We start from the raw sequence: 19055 nt of genomic DNA, 5'->3' as shown, positions 1-19055 counted from the left end.
GATGCCCCATCCCTGGAAACTTTCCAGGTCAGGTTGGACGGGGCTCTAAGCAACCTGATCTATATGAAGATGTCCCTGCTTATGGCAGGGGGGTTGGACTAGATGACCTTTAGAGGTCCCTTCCAAGCCAAACTATTCTATGATTCTATTAAGGCTAGAAGGAACTTCTAGAAGTCTTGTAGCCCAGCCCACAGCTCAAAAAGGGCTGACTTAAGCATCTGTGTCATAAGACAGTTATGGTGTGAGGACAAAGCAATTAAACTTACTGCAGCACTCCATACTTATGTAAAGCAATGTTAATTTTTCAGAGAAACTTGTACTAACAGAAGTTGAATAAAGCTTCCATGGTATGTTTTGTGTAAATACTGTTCTTATCAAACAATTTTTTCCACATCTTTCATAAGTAAGAGCTCTTGTTTTCCTTTATGCACCTTTTGACCCATTGTAATTCCCCACACACCCTTAACGCTCATCTACCTCATGCATGCATTTTTCCATCCTGCTGCTTTGGGATCGTCCACACAGTGAACTATCTTTCTATAAAGAGCTGACACTTCAGTGACTTCTGTTGCTTTATTCCAGCCAGGTCCATTTTCCTTCACTGTTTTCCTGTAGTGTCTTAAGTGTGCTGCTCAGCTTGCTAACAGCAGTTCTGGTTTGTCTTCCCAGTTACTCCCAGTTCATTGAACACTGTGCTTACCTGCCATAATTAATCCCACCTTCAGCAGGAAGCAGGGTACAGGCTGTCAGCAGCTTTCTCTACTGAATAAGTCAGCAGTACAATCGTTGAAGACCTGCTGTATTATTTCAGTTCTTATTCTGCTTAGTCAATTGACTTTACATATTGGTCTCTCCTGTTCATAATTAGACCTACACTTTTCAATTATATGGGAAGAAAAAAAAAATAGATTTTAGAAGTTTCTAGGTGAAATGCATGAGGAAGTATTTGCATTGGAAGTTGGAACACCTTTGAGAACTACCTCAATGTTTCCCGGCTTGCCTGTTTAAAATCTTAGCTATAAGCTAACTTCTATAAAGGCAGAAGTATTTGCACTTGACTTATCCACAGTCTGTATTGCCAAATATTTGAGATAATTTCTGAAAACTGTTTGTTCTCTTTTTAACAAGGTTTATTGATGTCTGCAATCACGGTCATTATCCTTGTGTTATATTTTGTAATTGATACCTTCTGGGTTCAGAAGAGACCTTGGCTTGCTGAATGTACACCAATTTACATTCAGTATTTTGTGAAGTTCTTCATTATTGGAGTTACAGTCTTGGTGGTAGCAGTACCAGAAGGTCTTCCACTTGCAGTCACTATATCTCTGGCTTACTCTGTTAAGGTAAGTGGATAGATGGGAAGAGACCTTAAAGGTAGGTGGGTGTATTCATCAGCTGTAAAATCTCAGTTGAGATACGCTGCATCACATAAATGTAACAGACTGGGGAGAAACTTTTCTTGTTTCCCTGAACTGCATAAGAAATCTGCCCCAGTATTTTTCTTAATCTCTGAATACACATTAATATGAACAGTGACCAGTGACAGCCTGTTGTCACCAGCTAAAGATGAATGGGTTTAGCTCATAACATTGTAGCACTTGCTTAAAATAATAGATGCATTAGAGTTTGTAAATAACAAACCTTTCTGTAAACCTGAACTTCTACCTAACTGATTAAACAACTACTACAAAAGTTTCCAGATTGACTCTCCTTGAGGACTGAATATTGTAGAACGTACAGCTTTGTTATACAGCATGTTTTTTTAACTCATGCTCTTTGTTCTCTTAATTTTCTTATTGCTTCAGCATGCTGCAACTGGTTATTGATCTGAAAATCTAATTGTAAAGACAATGGCTGTTTAGGCTGTGTTCTAAAACTAATAACTTAGTACAGCTTTGTTATACAGCATGTTTTTTTAACTCATGCTCTTTGTTCTCTTAATTTTCTTATTGCTTCAGCATGCTGCAACTGGTTATTGATCTGAAAATCTAATTGTAAAGACAATGGCTGTTTAGGCTGTGTTCTAAAACTTAATAACTTACAGTACTAACGAGTAGTGGCCTTAGTATTGTATCATTTGAAGTTACGCTGCCTCTTCAAGGTTAAAATACTATCCAAACCTGTTAAGTAAAGAATTTAAAGCAATGTTTGACTTATGAAATTTGTGTAGTCCTCACTACCATAGCTGAAACATTAGGTTCCCAGTTTGTATTTGATTTTAAGTCTGACTCTAGCATCTTTGAAAGCATCTAGCATCTGATATTCAAATAAGTCTGTAACATAGTTTATTTGATCTTTCTTGTAAGCAGAAAGACTTTTTTTATTGTTATATCTGGTAAAGCTCAGTCTGTACCTCTCCTCTATTTCTAAATATCATCATAAACTATTTGCTCGTAACAGTGTGACTAGTATCAGTAGTTGGCATGACATGGAGATACAGGAGATTAAGACTGTATTTATGAACGTTGTTCAAAATGAAGTTTACTGTGACATGGTAGACTTAAAGGAATCCTTACAGAATGTGGCAGCTACAAATTCTTCCTCTGTAAGATGCCAGATAACTTAAAGGCTGAGTGTCTTCTGAAACTGCTGTGTAAGACTGGATATTCTCTATATTCTCTAAATGATAATTTCTGAAATGTGAAGTAATGGTCATGGCTAGCTGTTGACTGCTTTTATTTCCTTAGAAAATGATGAAAGATAATAACTTGGTGAGACATCTGGATGCATGTGAAACAATGGGCAATGCAACAGCTATTTGCTCAGATAAAACGGGAACATTGACCATGAACAGAATGACAGTGGTCCAAGCCTACATCAATGAAAAACACTATAAAAAAATTCCAGAGCCAGAAGCTATTCCAGAGAAAATTATGGCTTACCTTGTGACAGGAATTTCTGTTAATTGTGCTTATACTTCCAAAATACTGGTAAGTGGATTTCTTCATTCTAATCAAGGTAACTAAACAACTTCCTCAAAAGATGCAAATTGTCTGGTGGCCACATGGTAGGCAGTTAAGTGTAAGTGTGTGGCAAAATGCAGTGTAAGGTATTTTGTACCTGCTGTAAATTACTCAACTGTTCATTTGAGTCTAAGCTTCAAAAATAGCTTATTTCAGTTAGAACAAATAATTCAAAGATACAATCTCAGGAAGATAACTTCCTCTAAGTTCACAGTTGTGTCTAAATTTGTTTTTATAAGTGGGGCTGTTTACCTTACTTGAAGAGCATCTTGGCTTGATTTGCATGCTACTTCAAAGTAAACATGTAAGAGTAGCATAACATTAGCTAGAAGGTAATGAGAAAACACAAGTACAGATGAGGATTTTGATGGATTTTTATTCCAGATTCTGTTGTATGAGTTTGTAGACTTTAGAATTGTAACATCTTTGCTCATACCTTGTTTGAGACTTCCAAAATATTTTGAAATAAAAAGAATAATGGACTGTTACACGTTAAAAATACTGGACTATTTAGCACTTTTGTGTGCATAAGTTTCTGCAACTCCAAACATAGCTTCCTTGCTGTAGTTATTCCAACGTGTTGCATAACATATTCTTTAAGGCAGCAAAAATAATAATTAGAATTTAGCTTTAAAAAATAAATAAATTAGCATTTCAAGATTTAGTAGAAGCTTCCACTATAATGCTTTGTACAGGAATAGCAGTAAAACGCCAGTCCAAAAGCTACTTTTCAGCCAACAAAGATGGTACCTCTGCAAGAATTTCCGTAATAGCAGTACTTGAGGCAGCACATCAAGATCACCAGCACCGATTTCTCCGAAACAAGACTGAAATACTACTGAGTTATAGCATGTGAGGAGTTTCACAGTCAATTTTCTAAAGATCTTTTTATAGAAAGAAAAAAAGTAGCTGCATGTAAACTGACCAGGTCCCTTACTACTACAATTTTAATCAAATTATATCCAATGCAGTCAGAGTTAGTCTGTTTTACAGAATCACAGAGGGCTGAAAGGAACCTCTTGAGATCCTCTGGTCCAACTCCCCTGCTCAAAGCAGGGTCAGCCAGACCACGTTGCTCAGGGCTATGTCCAGTCAGGTTTTAAGAATCTCAAAGGGTGGAGACTCTGCAACATCTGGGCAACCTTGTCAAGTATTTGATCACCCTTAGAGTAAAAAAGTGTTTCCTTATGTTCAAATAGAATTTCAGAGTTTCAGTTTGTACCCATTGCCCGTTGTTGTCCTCTCACTGGATACCAGTAGGAAGTCTGGCTTGGCAGTCTAGGTCGGGCTTGGCAGTCTTTACTGCCGTGCCACCCGCCTGCCCCATTCAGTCATTTAATACACACTGATAAGTTTTTTTTCCCCAGAGCCTTCTCTTCTCCAGGCTGAACAGTCTCAGCTCTCTCAGCCTCTCATATGTCAGGTGCTCCAGCCCCTTTATCATCTTTGTGGCCCATGGCTGGATGTCCATGTCTGTCGTACTGGGGAGCCCAGAACTGGACATCTTAAACTGCACGTTAAAGTGAACATTTTGAAAGTGTGAGTATTCAGTACAGCCAAATCCAAGATCTTGCAGCTCTGAATGATGAAAATGGATCACTGACTTATGATTAATATAGTTCAGCTCTAGCTGTTTGAGGCACGTCAGGCTGAGTAAGTGCTTCTGCCTTTTCTGCTACAAACTGCACTGCAATGTTACAGCTATATAAGCTCAGAAATATCTGAGAAATACTCCTTTACTTATAGCACTAGTACATGCATATTCCACATTGAGAGAATAAACTTGTTCTGGTATTAAAGGGTTGGAAACTTGTTTCTGAACTCTTTCCAGTTAAATAGGCCATGGCCTGGAAAACAGAACTTGTGGTGAGACTTAAGAAGCTTAAAGACTTAGTTTATTCAGTAGAAGGCTAACAGGTGATGTGATCGTAGTCTAATTCATTGCGGAAGAGTTACTACAGGAGAGGATACTTTAATTTAGCAGAAATAATGCCATTTAGCTTGCTTAAATCAGTTTAAGTAAACTTCTCTGTACTTTTAAAATGCAAAATAATTATTCAGGGACTACACTCAATTGATCAGATAGATATTTCAAGCAATGGAAAATGCCTTTTAGAAGGGTCATGCTGGGATTTGATGGGTGATTTTTGAGTCTGAGAAAGGGACTGAAAGATCCTGAACAGGTACAGAAGTTACTTTAAAAAGCCAGCAGTATGACTTTGGCTCATGACTCATAGGAATTTATAGAGTAATCATTGCGAAAGTGAAACTTCCCCATCCTAGAGCTAAGCTTGGCCTTAGCTCCCTTGTTTTCTACATGCTGTACTTCAGTGGTTCATAGGTTAACCTAATCAGCAAAGGTTCTTGTTCTTCTTGCAGCCTCCTGAAAAAGAAGGTGGCCTACCACGTCATGTTGGAAATAAAACTGAATGTGCCTTGCTGGGATTGCTCTTGGATTTAAAACGTGATTATCAGGACGTAAGAAATGAGATACCAGAAGAGGATTTGTACAAAGTGTACACGTTCAACTCTGTTAGAAAATCTATGAGTACTGTGTTAAAAAACTCTGATGGCAGTTTCCGGATATTCAGTAAAGGTGCCTCTGAGATAGTTCTTAAAAAGTAAGAACAACTACTATTGTACTTCAGCACTGAAATTTGGCTAAATGTTGTGATAGGTGAGGAGGCTGAAGTGGTAAACAACATTGTGCCATAGTCTGCGAAATACTTCTGTTGCCCTATTCACAAACAAGTGCAGCAGTCCTATACCCTTGTGATTGCAGCCAGCTTCCCAGCTTGTCTCCCTCAATTGTTTGACTTTCTGCAGTAAGATGGGCAATTAGCATTTCAGTTACTTCAATTCTCACACCCCACCCCCCAAAAAAAAGAGCTGGTCATGATTAATTTTAACTTGTGAACTCTGCTCTGATACAGGAAAGTGTCTATGAATTGATCTATTCTCTAGTTAAACTATTATAGTTTTAGGTGCGGTTGGTCAAAATGCTCACCCATCTTCCAGTGAAGTCCGAACAGCTGATATGCCTAAATTCCAGCAACGACTTGTGCCGTTGAAAAGTGATTACTTTTAAGATTATTTTCAGCTTCAAAAGACTGTGCAAGTTGGTGTCCAAGCTGATCATTTAACAGGAGGTTGAACTTGGCCAATGGAGAAACTTGAGGGTTTTTAATGTGATAAAGCAAATTGCTTCCTTATGCATCTGCCCATCTATAGGGGATTTATTAGAATGAGATTAGACTATTAGTGAAAGATTAGTCACCACTGGGACAAACACTTAGGTGTGAAGAAGGCCATGGTAATTCCTAGGTGAGGAGAGAAGTCAAGCATGTATGCATGCTGTTCTCTAGGAACAGCAGTTGTAGCCAGCCTGGTTTTGGTTCTAACATCAGACTATTTCTAGTCTGAGAAGCGCATAGATTATGTTCATCAGTTCAATTTACCTTTTTGCTTGCTACTAGCCCCCCAAATCAATATCTAGGAAAGTACTAATGCACTAAAGAAAAAAGATGAAATCTTCTTTCTCCTCAACTTAGTGCTGACAACAAAAAGTCAATCTTAAAGGGCTCTTGTTCCTTTTGATATGGAACTTAGATTTAGCTGTGATTTTTTTCATAGTTAGCTTTTAAGCCAAGTCTCATCAGTGAATAAGTATGCCTATATTTGCATTGCTTCTGCCTTCAGAAGTATTTTGTACCTTATTATCTTGTTGAGCAGTTGAACTGTAGAAGTTGCTAAAACTCGTTCAGCCCAGACTCATGTTGTCCACTTGGCTTCATAACTGAGATAAGAAAATAAATAATAAGGACATTTGGCAAAGAACAAGAAAACCTAGACTGATTTGGATACTATTGGAATAGTTGTAATTCCAAAACTATTTCAGAGTATGCATGGACTAGGAAAAAGCCTTAGCATCATAAGCCACTTTCTTTACCCACTACCTATGCGGTGCCAGAAATTAATCTCAGAGCTTGTAACCTGGTTTGTCAATTGTGCTGCTCATTCTTTATTGTCACATGTATGACTGTTCTTGAGCACTGAAAGCTTAAACATGAATATTTATAAGACACAAATGAGTCGCTAATAAGCGTAGAAGAAATGCAGCAAACTTTTTCAATCAGAGCAGTTTTATTCTTCTTTCCTTACCATCAAGTCAAATATTTGAAATGAGTTTCAATGAAATCTTTACATAAAGCTTATTGGCTTCCATTTAGTCATCTTGGAATGCTTTGAATTTATCACAAGTCCTATGATTGCAGGTAACACAAGATATCCTTAGTGGTTGCTGACACTTGAACAGATAACCAAAATCAGGAAATTCAGATCGACTTCAAATTTCAGTTGTGATGAATACTATGAAGCTCCAAGGGACTGTTTTGTTTTCATTCCCTGGCTGAGGTGGAAACTTTATATGTATTGCACTTGGGAATTCCCTAAACCCTTGGACTAAATACTTAAATATAACAGTAGTCATTTTAGCAGATCTGCCAGGTCCGAACTCGATACTTTAAAAACAAGTCATAAATTCTTATTTTTTTTTCAGTGCCATATTAGTACTAATTTGTAAAACAAATGCTTATGGTGTTGCTTTATGGCAAAACTTTGCTAAGCATGCAGATGAATGAGACTAAATTTGTTGTTCAAAATATTTGGTAGTGTTATATTCATGGTATTAATATTGGTAAAGTATGTATACTGTCTATGAAAGCAGTGGCATGTTTGGCATGAAGAAACAACTAAAAGCATGTGTTGAAATGTTAGAGTACATAGTGTTGCATCTAGTCTCTTACAAATATTTAAATTAGATTTAAGTATTTGTTTTTCATTTAATACTTCACATTAAGAACTCTATGCCAGATGCTCTCTGAATTCTCTGCACTTAAAAAGCATGTGTTGAGAGTACAGAGTACATAGTGTTGCATCTAGTCTCTTATTAAATTAGATTTAAGTATTTGTTTTTCATTTAATACTTCACATTAAGAACTCTATGCCAGATGCTCTCTGAATTCTCTGCACTTAGACTGGGGGACGGGGGACGGGGGCACACCTTACTACTCTTAAGGATGGCATTGGTTCATCATAGTACCAAAGTTTGCTTTCAGAGCTGTAAGTTTAGTACTTACAGCTGTTTAAGCACCACATGCACGTTCTGAAACGTATTGTACTTCTGAGACTTGTATAACTGTTAACAAGGTGGGATTATTTTGTTGAACTTGAAACTGGATTGACTGACTCAACCAGCATAGACACTAGTCTGTTTACATGCAATGGAGAAATGGATACTTCTGGGAGGTAACTAATCTTTGTGTCCTAATTTCATTGGGCACTATTTTCATCCTAGGATGACGGGCTCAGTTAACTTTCTACACCTAGTATGTTTTGCAATTGGGAAGAGATTAAGTGTATATGGAGAAGATTACCTTAGAGATGCTGCCACTGGCTTTTCGTGTGTGTGTGTGTGTCTCTAGTGAAAACAAAGCTTGTGGAAACTTACTGGAGTTGACTAATAAGCCATTGAATGGGCTGAACTTTAACTCTTTAAACCTTCCTTTTCAGGTGCTTCAAAATACTGAGTGCTAATGGAGAACCAAAGGTATTTAGACCTAGGGACCGCGATGATATCGTGAAAACTGTAATTGAGCCAATGGCTTCTGAAGGGCTCAGAACCATCTGCCTGGCATTCAGAGACTTCCCAGCAGGGGAACCTGAGCCAGAATGGGACAATGAAAATGATATTGTTACTGGTCTGACGTGCATTGCTGTTGTTGGGATTGAAGACCCTGTGAGACCTGAGGTAGGGTCACTGACTAAACTGCAGTGATTCTGTTACAACGGATCTTGATTCATGATGTTGTTCATCATGCAGCGAGTACAAGGAACTGAATCGCTATTGTACGCCTTAAGCATAGTTGATAAATGAAAAACTAATTTCTTAGGGGGAAGTTAATGGAGCTATAAAAGCAGATTAAAACTTCTTAATGTCACTTATGCTGTGTTACTGAAGCTCTGTACAAACTAATGACTTAAGGCGCTTACTGTGCAGGGTCTCAGTAGATGGAACAACTTGTCTTTTTTTTTTTTTACCACTTGGAGTATTAGGAGTATTGTTTAGGATAATATTGTGCTTGTTGCCAGCTTCTCATGGGGAGTGATGGAGAGGAGGGTTTGTCACCTGAGAACTGAGGTAAGGAGTCCGGCTTGTGGTTGAGGTCTAAAGAGGGCAGTATTTTTCAATAGTGAAAGCTTTTATGCCACATGTAAGTGGAACTCCAGTCTGATCTTCACTGTCATCACTTCACACTAAGTCACGGGTGAAGTAGTGGAGTGTGAGCTGCAGTTCATTTCACATAATCATAAATGAAAAGCCAGTACTCAGTACCTTTGAATATTACAGCCTAATAGGTCATGAGGATTTTTGTGGTATTTTTGAATACTACAGTATTTGAAAAATGAAGGGAGGGGGGAGGGGACATAACATAACAACAACAATAAAGCCCCTTTGCCAGAATTGCCATTTGTGTGGTTTTTCAGGAAAAGAACTGCAGTAAGCTATTTATTTTTTTTTTTAAATGTTCCATAACAACAGTCGATTTTAAAATAAGAGTTATCCTGGATTGAGCCAAAAACATTCCTTTCACTCACATGTCTAGATTTATTCAGCTAATGTACAGTCTCTGAGCCTATGGGTTTTTTTGTTTGTTGTTTTTTGTTTACAGGTACCTGATGCAATAAAAAAGTGTCAACGTGCAGGCATAACTGTACGTATGGTCACTGGTGATAACATTAACACTGCTCGTGCTATTGCATTAAAATGTGGTATTCTGAATCCTGGTGAAGACTTCCTGTGTTTAGAGGGCAAAGACTTTAACAGGAGAATACGCAATGAAAAAGGAGAGGTAAGCATACTGACTATGTAAAGTAGATCAGCAGATATTCTAAGTCTCCTAACTGTAAAATATAAGCAATCCTCTTTTTGCAGATAGAGCAAGAGCGAATAGATAAAATCTGGCCAAAGCTTCGTGTTCTTGCAAGATCGTCTCCCACTGACAAACACACTCTAGTAAAAGGTAAGTAAAAATTATCTGAGTTTCTAAGTAAAGCTAGATTTATTTTTTTCCCTGCTTCTAGAAAAAAAAAAAAAACTAGGACTGAAAAGTGGGAAATGCCTATGAGGGTATCTTCATTTGCCAACTGATTTCTTCACCCCCACCCCGAGAAATGGAGCCAACTAGAACTATCTGTTGGGATTTTTTTCTTGGGTTTTTTGGTTTGTTTTTTTTTGTTTAATGACTCTGAGGAAGACAAAAACTGGGTTTCTTTTTCAGGTTCAGTCTGTGCTGTGTTGTCAACTTTGAACTGTAACACCAAGATGTCATTTTATTTTAGGTATAATTGACAGCACTGTCTTTGAACAGAGGCAAGTTGTAGCAGTAACTGGTGATGGTACCAATGATGGTCCAGCTCTGAAGAAGGCAGATGTTGGATTTGCTATGGTATGATTTTTTTTTTTAAATCTTCAGAATTTTGGAGACCTATTTTGATAAAATAACTTCTCAAATTACTTAAAAGATCATTAAACAACCTTGCTTGTTTCATGAGCCTAATATACAACTAAGTTAATGGAGTCAACATCTCTCATACTTAATACTAATTACTTTTTCCTCCTTCCTCAGTCTCCCAACTTAGCCATGTTTTCATTTGATGGAAAATGTCCTTGTGCCATTTGCCATTGAATAAAACTTAAAAAACGCAGAACCCCAGTCACTTGCGAATCAAAACCTTTTTCCACAAAGGCTTGTTGCAAAACATAGGAACAGAATTACTGATCCTGAAGACTTCTGAAATGAGATCTGTTCAACATAAGGCAAAATGACTTTAGGTGGTAAATAGCATACTATGTTGACTTTGAGTAAAGCTTATATGCAATATGGAATGAGCTTAATCATCTGTTTTCCATGAAATGATGCATAGGAACAGGGAGACTATAATGAGAGAGACTGCCAGTTGATGTTTAAAATGGCTTTGGAGGCTATACTAAGAGACATCTCTAGTACAACTGAAGTAACAGCACTTTTTGACAATCTAGGATCTGCATTTGTCTGAATGTTTCCTTTGATTGCTTGGCTTTCTCAATTTAAATTCTCAACTACCTTTTCAAATGGTAGTCAAACCAAGTCTCGGCTTTAAGTGCTAATACTAGATAGACTCATGCCTTAAGTATGTAGGCTTCAGCTTCCTTCTGACTCTTTCAAAACACTGTAAAATAAATTCCTCAAGCTTCCTCTTGCCACAAGATTCCTCCTCAGTCTTAAGCTGAAAAGGTACAGTTTGGTGCTAGTAGGTCACTATAGTCTTTAAAAACTCATTATTAAGCACTTGAAGGAAAAAAAAAATAATGAAGACCACACTTCTCCTACACCACATGCAGATGCACTGACTCAGATGCTAATCTTGAAGAAAAAAATGGGGAGAGGAGGAGCTTTTTTGTCATTCTCAAGGAGCATTTTTCAAAAGCATAACTTAAAAATTTGACAGCTACACATGAAATGTTCTCTAGACAGTAACAATCTTGTTTTAACGAGTATGTGTTTTCTGCTATTGTATAGCTGCTGTAGTTGGCACTGTCAGGGGCAGATTTATTTTCATCTTCCAGAACTTAAATGTTTCCTGCAGTTGCTGTCTATGTTCATCTGTGTAAGAAACTAATTTCTCTAACTGCTTATCTAAATAACACTTAAAATATACCATCTACTACATGATATTTAAATGTACCTTTTAAGGTGTACACATAGCTATGCAGGTGAGTCATTTCCTTAGCAAAATAATTTATCAAGAATAAGGATCATTAAATTTGCTATTGAGTTAGTGTTTTTGAAATGCCAAAAGCAAATAAATATCCTTGAAGTAGGTATTGCACAGAACTCAGCTTAACTGTTTGGACACTGCAGGAGACTACAGGTGCTTAAAACTTAAGAATGTCATACTGCATTGCGATGTCACGTGCATATTGCATATTCTACTGTTTAATGCTAATGCTCTTCTGGAAAAGGTTTTTGGGATTATGTATCATTCTACTATGTTATGAACACATGCATTGCCCTACTGCTGGAATCCATGTAGCAAACTCATTAGGACACAGACTAAATTGTAGTGCTGCACCATCTGGTGGCCTTTAACTTGAACAGTGGTCAGTAACACTTCTTTGGGAGAACTTTGTCTTTGTCATCAACTTGAGGATTTTTATTAAGGTCTTTATTTTAAAGACAACATTACCTGTTTTTTGTTTACATTTTCCCATGCTTGAGTAGAACTTGCAAGCAGAACTTGATTCAGTAGAACTTTAGGTGCTTACATTAAAATAGTCCTTCAGACAAGGTGCACCAAAGTGAATACTGACCGAGGGTATAATAATAGCTTCTATTACATAAGTCAGTGCATCCTGTTATATTTCATAGTGTTTTTCTTTTTCTACCAGGGTATTGCTGGAACAGACGTAGCTAAAGAAGCTTCTGATATTATCCTTACAGACGACAACTTCACAAGTATTGTTAAAGCAGTTATGTGGGGACGAAACGTGTATGACAGCATCTCCAAATTTCTTCAGTTCCAGCTTACTGTCAATGTAGTAGCAGTAATTGTTGCTTTTACAGGAGCATGCATAACACAAGTACGTACTGGTGGTGGATTGTTTCAGCTAATAAAGGTTGAAAATGTCATGACTCATTAACTCTTGATTTCAAACTTTCAGTTAAATACTAGTCCAAAGAACATAATGCCCTTCAGAACATGCCCATGTTGTATAATAAATGCCTTTAATAGCTGCAGTTTGTTCACTTATATTGGAGGGTTTATATATCTATCTTTATAGGATTCTCCGCTTAAAGCTGTGCAGATGCTGTGGGTAAATCTCATAATGGACACATTAGCTTCTCTTGCCCTGGCAACAGAACCACCCACTGAAGCTCTTCTGTTGCGAAAGCCTTATGGTAGAAACAAACCTTTGATTTCTCGTACAATGATGAAGAACATTTTGGGTCATGCATTCTACCAACTCGTAGTGGTCTTCACGCTCCTGTTTGCTGGTAAGAATACTGAGGCTTTGCAAAGTTATTCTGAAAGTTGTACAGAGATGTGATCTTAAAACTAATTTTTTGTTGTAGTGTGTGTATAAAAACACCAATTAAGCTGCTGATAAATGCCTTTTATACACAGGTGAGAGAATTTTTGATATCGATAGTGGAAGAAATGCACCTCTGCATGCTCCTCCTTCAGAGCATTATACTATTGTATTTAATACGTTTGTGATGATGCAGCTTTTTAATGAAATTAATGCCCGAAAAATTCATGGTGAAAGAAACGTTTTTGAAGGAATCTTTAACAACGCTATCTTCTGTACTATTGTTCTGGGGACATTTGTTGTACAGGTAAGTAAATTCTTGGAGGGTGGGGGGGAAAATGCACTTAGTACACTGATGTACTTTCTTACCTTAGAAATGCTAATCAACTAGTGCCAGGCATTTCATTTCCGTAATGTGAAAAAAAACTTCAGCGTCAAACACGCTATAAATTACTTGGAAGTGCTGCTTGACAGGGTTTTCAGGTAAGACCTCTTCGAAATTGGTAAAATTGGAATCTAGAAGTATTTGTATTTACCTTTTGAATTTTCTAGTTCTTCAATTTGATCTTAGTGTTCTAGTCTCTTGACAAAATGTGAAGAAGTTGTATGTTCCCCACCTAGTCTTCCTCATAGTATCTGCCTGTGCATCTGAATGAGAGCCCATTTAAACAATTATAGAAAAGTTACAACTTCTCATATCTTCTTAATGAGATTAGGACATGAATAAGCTTTAGAAACTTAAGTATCAGTTTTTATCTTCCTTCTGTGGAAATCAATTATCTGCACTGGTATATATTTTAGTTATCTGTATAGATGCTGCTTTTTTAGGTGAAAAACACTGATGTCTAGGGACCTTTTGTTGGTGCATTGAGGCAGATTTGTAAAAGCTAGTTAGTTAACTCAGTATATGCTAACAAATGAAATGAAATTATCTGAAATTGATTGGGTTAACACACTGGTGTTGAGAAACATCAAGTCAAAATTGAATCTAAAGAAAATAGTTTATGAGAAATAGTTTCACCTTCTAAATGGCCTTAACTTTTAATTCATCAGAAGAAATAACCAACAAATGGAAATACTACTTTTTTTCAGAAAACTCTTTCATTTTGACTTACGTTATTTCAGACGTAAGATATAACCTGCGCCTTAAGTTTCTTCTTAGACTTGGTATTCCATGAAGCTGACCAAATTCATAACGGTTCAAGCAATGCAAATGTATGCAGCTCTGCTTCACGTGAAGCTAGTTCACTTATTCTCCCAGGTTTAGGTTTTTTTTTTTAGATGACACTTCTTCAGAAGCTACTCTTATTTTTAGGGTTGCATATGTAGCAGACTGACTGTTGTGCAACAAAGCCAAATATGTAGAAATTACTTCTGACTGCAACTGCGTTCCCTTTATAAATTTGGTGGACTGAATGCCTTCCCAAATAAGTAACTCCTGAGTTGTTGTCTCAGTGTTTTATGCTGTGTTAATAAAAGAAGATACTCTTGGGCTTTTCAGCTGTCCTGCTTAATGGTCAATACTGTCTCCTTTTCATGCCTGCCCTGCTACTTGAATTGTTGATTCTCCAGGGCAGGCTTTCATGCATATAATCCCTATGCAGAGGGATACCTTGCTCATTAGGGCCTGTACAGCTTGTTGTAATAGGTAAGTCAGTAGGAGCTCATTTAATTTAGCTTTTGAGATCTCTGCTCCCTCCCCCCAAGACTTACTACATAGATGTCACACTGTGATGATTTAAAGTCTGACGTTTAACACTGATGGGATACAGAGTAATATTCTGTTGAATTATTTCTGAAATGTTTTATGTCTTGTGGATCTACGACTTGTATTAATACAAGTTTATTAATCAACTTGGTTCTGAGATGGGTGTTCACATGGTAAATAATCACTGTAAATTTGTGGCATCGAATACGTGCTGTAATTGCGAAACGAAGGGAAAGAACGGCAAGCAAAATGAAGTAGTCAACACGTTTTCATGAGTGTGACATTTGAAGAATAAATGGGTAGTTCTTGAAATACTGAAAAGCATAAGAAGATGGCTTAGGTTTGGAAACGTGCTCAAACTGCTGAGACAGTGGAAGTGTATGCTTAATAGGATGGGAAATCCTATGTTCTAATGCAGAGCTGTCTGTAGTGATCTTGAAGCATTAGGGAATTTTCTAGTAACAGGTCACTGATACGTGTTCTTTAATGATGTTGCTCTTCACAGATAATTATTGTGCAGTTCGGTGGGAAGCCTTTCAGTTGCTCAGAACTCTCGATTGAACAGTGGCTGTGGTCCATTTTCCTGGGCATGGGAACACTACTCTGGGGCCAGGTAAACTAGCTTTTTCAAAATGCCAAATATGTACTTGCATTAGAATACTTTACATGGAAAATACAAATACACTGTCTTTAGCATTCAGATCTTTCAAGTGGACTATATGAATATATGGAGATTAACAGTAAATACTGATTAAAATTGGCTAGTTCAATAGCTAGAAAGTCCTTAATTGGATATTCCTTACTCTGACTTGGTGGATTAGTTACATTTCATAACTAGTTGCTATGGCTGGTTTATGTTTAGTAACTTTTAACTAGAAGCAGCTGTAGTTACCTTTTAAATATGAAATTATATCTTTAGTCAGATAAGTACTAGAAGAAGTTCTGTAAGAATACAGATGCAATGAACATGTTGACGTTGAAATATGTTGAATGGTTTTCTTGAAAAGTCAGAATTGTTAAACTTGCTAGTATTTTCTTGATTTAAAAACTCCTGGAGTAGCAAGAAATGCAGCAAAACTCAAAACAACTTTCTCTTTAATATTCATTTGCATAATTATGAAATAATTGGAAAATTCTCCCACCTATTAAGCTACTGCATTTTGATTTTTATTCCCTGCCCTTCCACGCCCCAGGGTTTCATTACTATTGCATGCACAATGGTGCTTGTAAGCAGCAAGCTTATTTACATGAAACTTTAGAGCTACGGAGTTTTCCATTATTTAATGACATAGTTGTCTAAACTTTTCATACTACATGAAGAGTTTTCCATTACAGTTTCTTTCCTTCCATTTTGTAAAGGACACTTCAGGTTTCAGTATAAAATTGATAGTTTAAATACATGCATAGATGCATATTCTAAAAGGTGGGTAAGGTTCTCTGGAAAATTAATTATTTCAAAAAATCAAATAGAGTCACTCTGAGGTTTAAAAGTAGCCTAGAAAAGAATCAAGATGGCTTGAAATACCTTTGACCCAAAGTGTCTTGCAAGGGTAAAGCTTCCCTGCTGCAGTTCATGCTGCTCTAGCATCGCATTAAAGTCAAAGAGCTTTTGACTTTCTGAGAATAGTAGAAACGGAAGTGTGATCTGGGAGCATTCATAGTAGCAATTTCAGTATAAAGGGCTGTTTATCTTGCTTTTGGAGCAGTCTTTTTCCTCTGCAGCTGCTGAAATGGTCTTCTAGGTTTGTGATGATCAAGGAAAGCAATCTTGGAACTGATCTGGATCTGCTAGATGGGACGTATCAAAAGATGACTCCCCTTAACCACATAGTTCACCAGAATAGCCCTGAAGGTGGGGATGAAAAGGAAAGCTGGAACAGCCATATGTAGCTTTTGTTTAGCTTAAAATAGATGAACTAGTGTACACCAAGTAGCAAAGTAACAGTTTGGGATAAGGGTTTTGGAAACATCACTCACCTTGCAAATCGATTGATACCTTCCAGCTCACAAAAGAATGCATGTCTGTTCTGTGTTTCTGAATTACCTGTGGCTACTTTAATTAAATGATATGGTTCTCACTTGAGGTAACACATCATGCTCATCAAACTGATGGAGCTCTGAAAGCCCTAGATACAAGGACAAATCTACAGAATTAATGGTTCTTGTAGCTTCAGTACTGCTCCTTCCTGGCATAGTCAAGTAACGCTAAAGTGGAATTCTTTGTTCCGAGCAAGGATGTTTCGTTTTCTAGGTTTGTAGTCCAAGTTTAATTTCACATCTCAGTTGAGGTGGTAAGGATATTCACAGCTTTGCAACTGTTCAGCTGGAGTGATTGCTCTACGTTGATGCACTCATCCCACTTACATAATTTGTTTTTTCAACTTTGCTAATTGTATGCAGGATATTATGTTAAGCCTTAAGTCTGGTATTACATTTATTATGTAAAAAAAAAAAAAAGAATAATCCTGATTCATATTTTTCATTCACCATTAGTTGATTTCAACAATTCCAACCAGCCGTCTGAAATTCCTTAAAGAAGCTGGTCATGGAACACAAAAGGAAGAGATTCCTGAAGAAGAACTAGCAGAAGATGTAGAGGAGATCGATCATGCTGAGAGAGAATTACGTCGCGGTCAGATCTTGTGGTTTAGGGGCCTAAACAGGATACAAACTCAGGTATGGTCTTGAAAAAGGTAGGATGCAGTGGGTGTTATGAGGGAAATCTCTCCTCTCCATCTCCAGTCCTTTGACTAAGGTGGCAGTTCTAACTGGTGTGACTGAGACTGTCAAAAGGGGGTATGGATGGATGTGTAATCCCTCAGGGTCCTCTGTTTTCTTCAGCTCTAAATGCAACTCTTGCCTGTGTATCTGCTCTATTAAAAAAAAAAAGTGCCTTTTTTCTTTACTTTTTGTGTGTTATAGATGGGATGGTCCTTTCTCTTGTTCTCTCTCTCTCTTGCTGAGCAAGCTGTCACAATCTCTGATTCCTTGCAGATGGATGTAGTGAATGCTTTCCAGAGTGGAAGTACCATTCAGGGGGCTCTAAGGCGGCAACCCTCCATCGCCAGCCAGCACCATGATGTAACAAATATTTCTACCCCTACACATGTAGTGTTTTCCTCTACTACTGCTTCTACTACTGTGGGGTGTGAGTGTGTGTTCCTAAAGTGCATGAAATTAACATTTCCTAATTCACGTACCTAACGTTTCTCATTTTCTCCTTAGTACTTAAAATCATCGGTCAGGCTTTTATAGAGCTCTTCCACAAAGTGGAGTCCTCAAGACTTTTTTTTCTTAGAGGGCTGAGAACAGGTGGAACAGTTTCAACAAAAGACTTTAATGTGAAAGCTGTGAGCCTGCACATCCTGTGCCTTCATCCATTCGTGTACAGAGGGATGTTTAAGATAAAACGGGAAAACTGTTGTAAATTTTCGAGTATATGCCTCTTAGGGTGACTTACATTGAATAAGTGAATTAATTATATAATCATGGACCCAGGTCAACAAAAACAGGTGTCTTGCACTGCAGCACAAATGATACTTAAGGTAAACAAGCTGATGGGGAAAGCAAATGGTATATTAAAAATATGAATGTAGTTAGAACATGGAGCACTAAATGCATTTTCTTTGTAGCCTGTAAGGAACTTCTGAGTCTCTGCTTTTGTTGGACCTTTTTTACTGAATAACACAACTTTCTCAACATCAGGATTCAGGTGGCGAAACAAGGCTTCTAAAATGCGTACAAGTCAGAAGAGACATTTAATTAGCTAATTAAAAAGGAAAAGAAGGTTTAAGCATCGAATGGTGAAACTTTCATTCAAATCTGAAGGGTTTTTTTTCTCTCTAGGTTCTTCTGGCAGCAGTTCATAAGCCATCAATGAAAGTAAAGTTTGTCTCTCCTTAATTCTGCCCTCTTTATATTGTGCTCTAAGTGGCGTTTCAGTTTCAGCCTTCCTCTCTGTAGAGGCTAGAGATTTAATTACTCGTGTATGTAGGCTTAAACTCTGGAGCCTGAAGATGCATAACAGTTGTAGTTGAATACTGATAACTAATATCACTGAAAGAGTTTTCCATCTTAATTATATATTACATGTTTAACTTCCTTCTCTAACTTCCTAGAGACTAATTAAATAATTGTTTTCCTAAAATAATTCTGAGAGGGCTTCTTTTTCCCCCATGCTTCTTAAACTTTCAGATTACCAGATGGATGAAGACCCTTAATTTCAGGAGCTGTCTTAAATGAAATGTTCTCT

The 19055-nt window shown here is 37.3% G+C and overlaps 1 protein-coding gene across 3 annotated transcripts in view; it reads left to right on the top strand.

The window, feature by feature from the left end:
• ATP2B1 (ATPase plasma membrane Ca2+ transporting 1) overlaps positions 1-19055 on the top strand; it is a 41769-nt gene that overhangs the window by 17639 nt on the left and 5075 nt on the right. Inside the window, exons 8-20 of one of the 3 annotated variants that reach the window (XM_009284354.2) lie at positions 1129-1343; positions 2688-2930; positions 5343-5584; positions 8535-8772; positions 9695-9874; positions 9958-10045; positions 10365-10471; positions 12454-12645; positions 12847-13060; positions 13191-13402; positions 15309-15416; positions 17297-17479; positions 17798-17911. In XM_009284354.2, the coding sequence (XP_009282629.1) occupies positions 1129-1343; positions 2688-2930; positions 5343-5584; positions 8535-8772; positions 9695-9874; positions 9958-10045; positions 10365-10471; positions 12454-12645; positions 12847-13060; positions 13191-13402; positions 15309-15416; positions 17297-17479; positions 17798-17911 (2336 nt within the window). The remainder of the gene's footprint in view (positions 1-1128; positions 1344-2687; positions 2931-5342; positions 5585-8534; positions 8773-9694; positions 9875-9957; positions 10046-10364; positions 10472-12453; positions 12646-12846; positions 13061-13190; positions 13403-15308; positions 15417-17296; positions 17480-17797; positions 17912-19055) is intronic. The other 2 variants (XM_009284355.2, XM_009284356.2) reach the window with 2 other exon arrangements.

The sequence above is a fragment of the Aptenodytes forsteri genome, unplaced genomic scaffold (assembly GCF_000699145.1).
Source record: "Aptenodytes forsteri isolate BGI_AS27 unplaced genomic scaffold, ASM69914v1 Scaffold53, whole genome shotgun sequence".
Taxonomy (NCBI): domain Eukaryota; kingdom Metazoa; phylum Chordata; class Aves; order Sphenisciformes; family Spheniscidae; genus Aptenodytes; species Aptenodytes forsteri.
The sequence above is the reverse complement of the archived record's forward strand: the minus strand, read 5'-3'. Positions and strand labels throughout refer to the sequence as shown.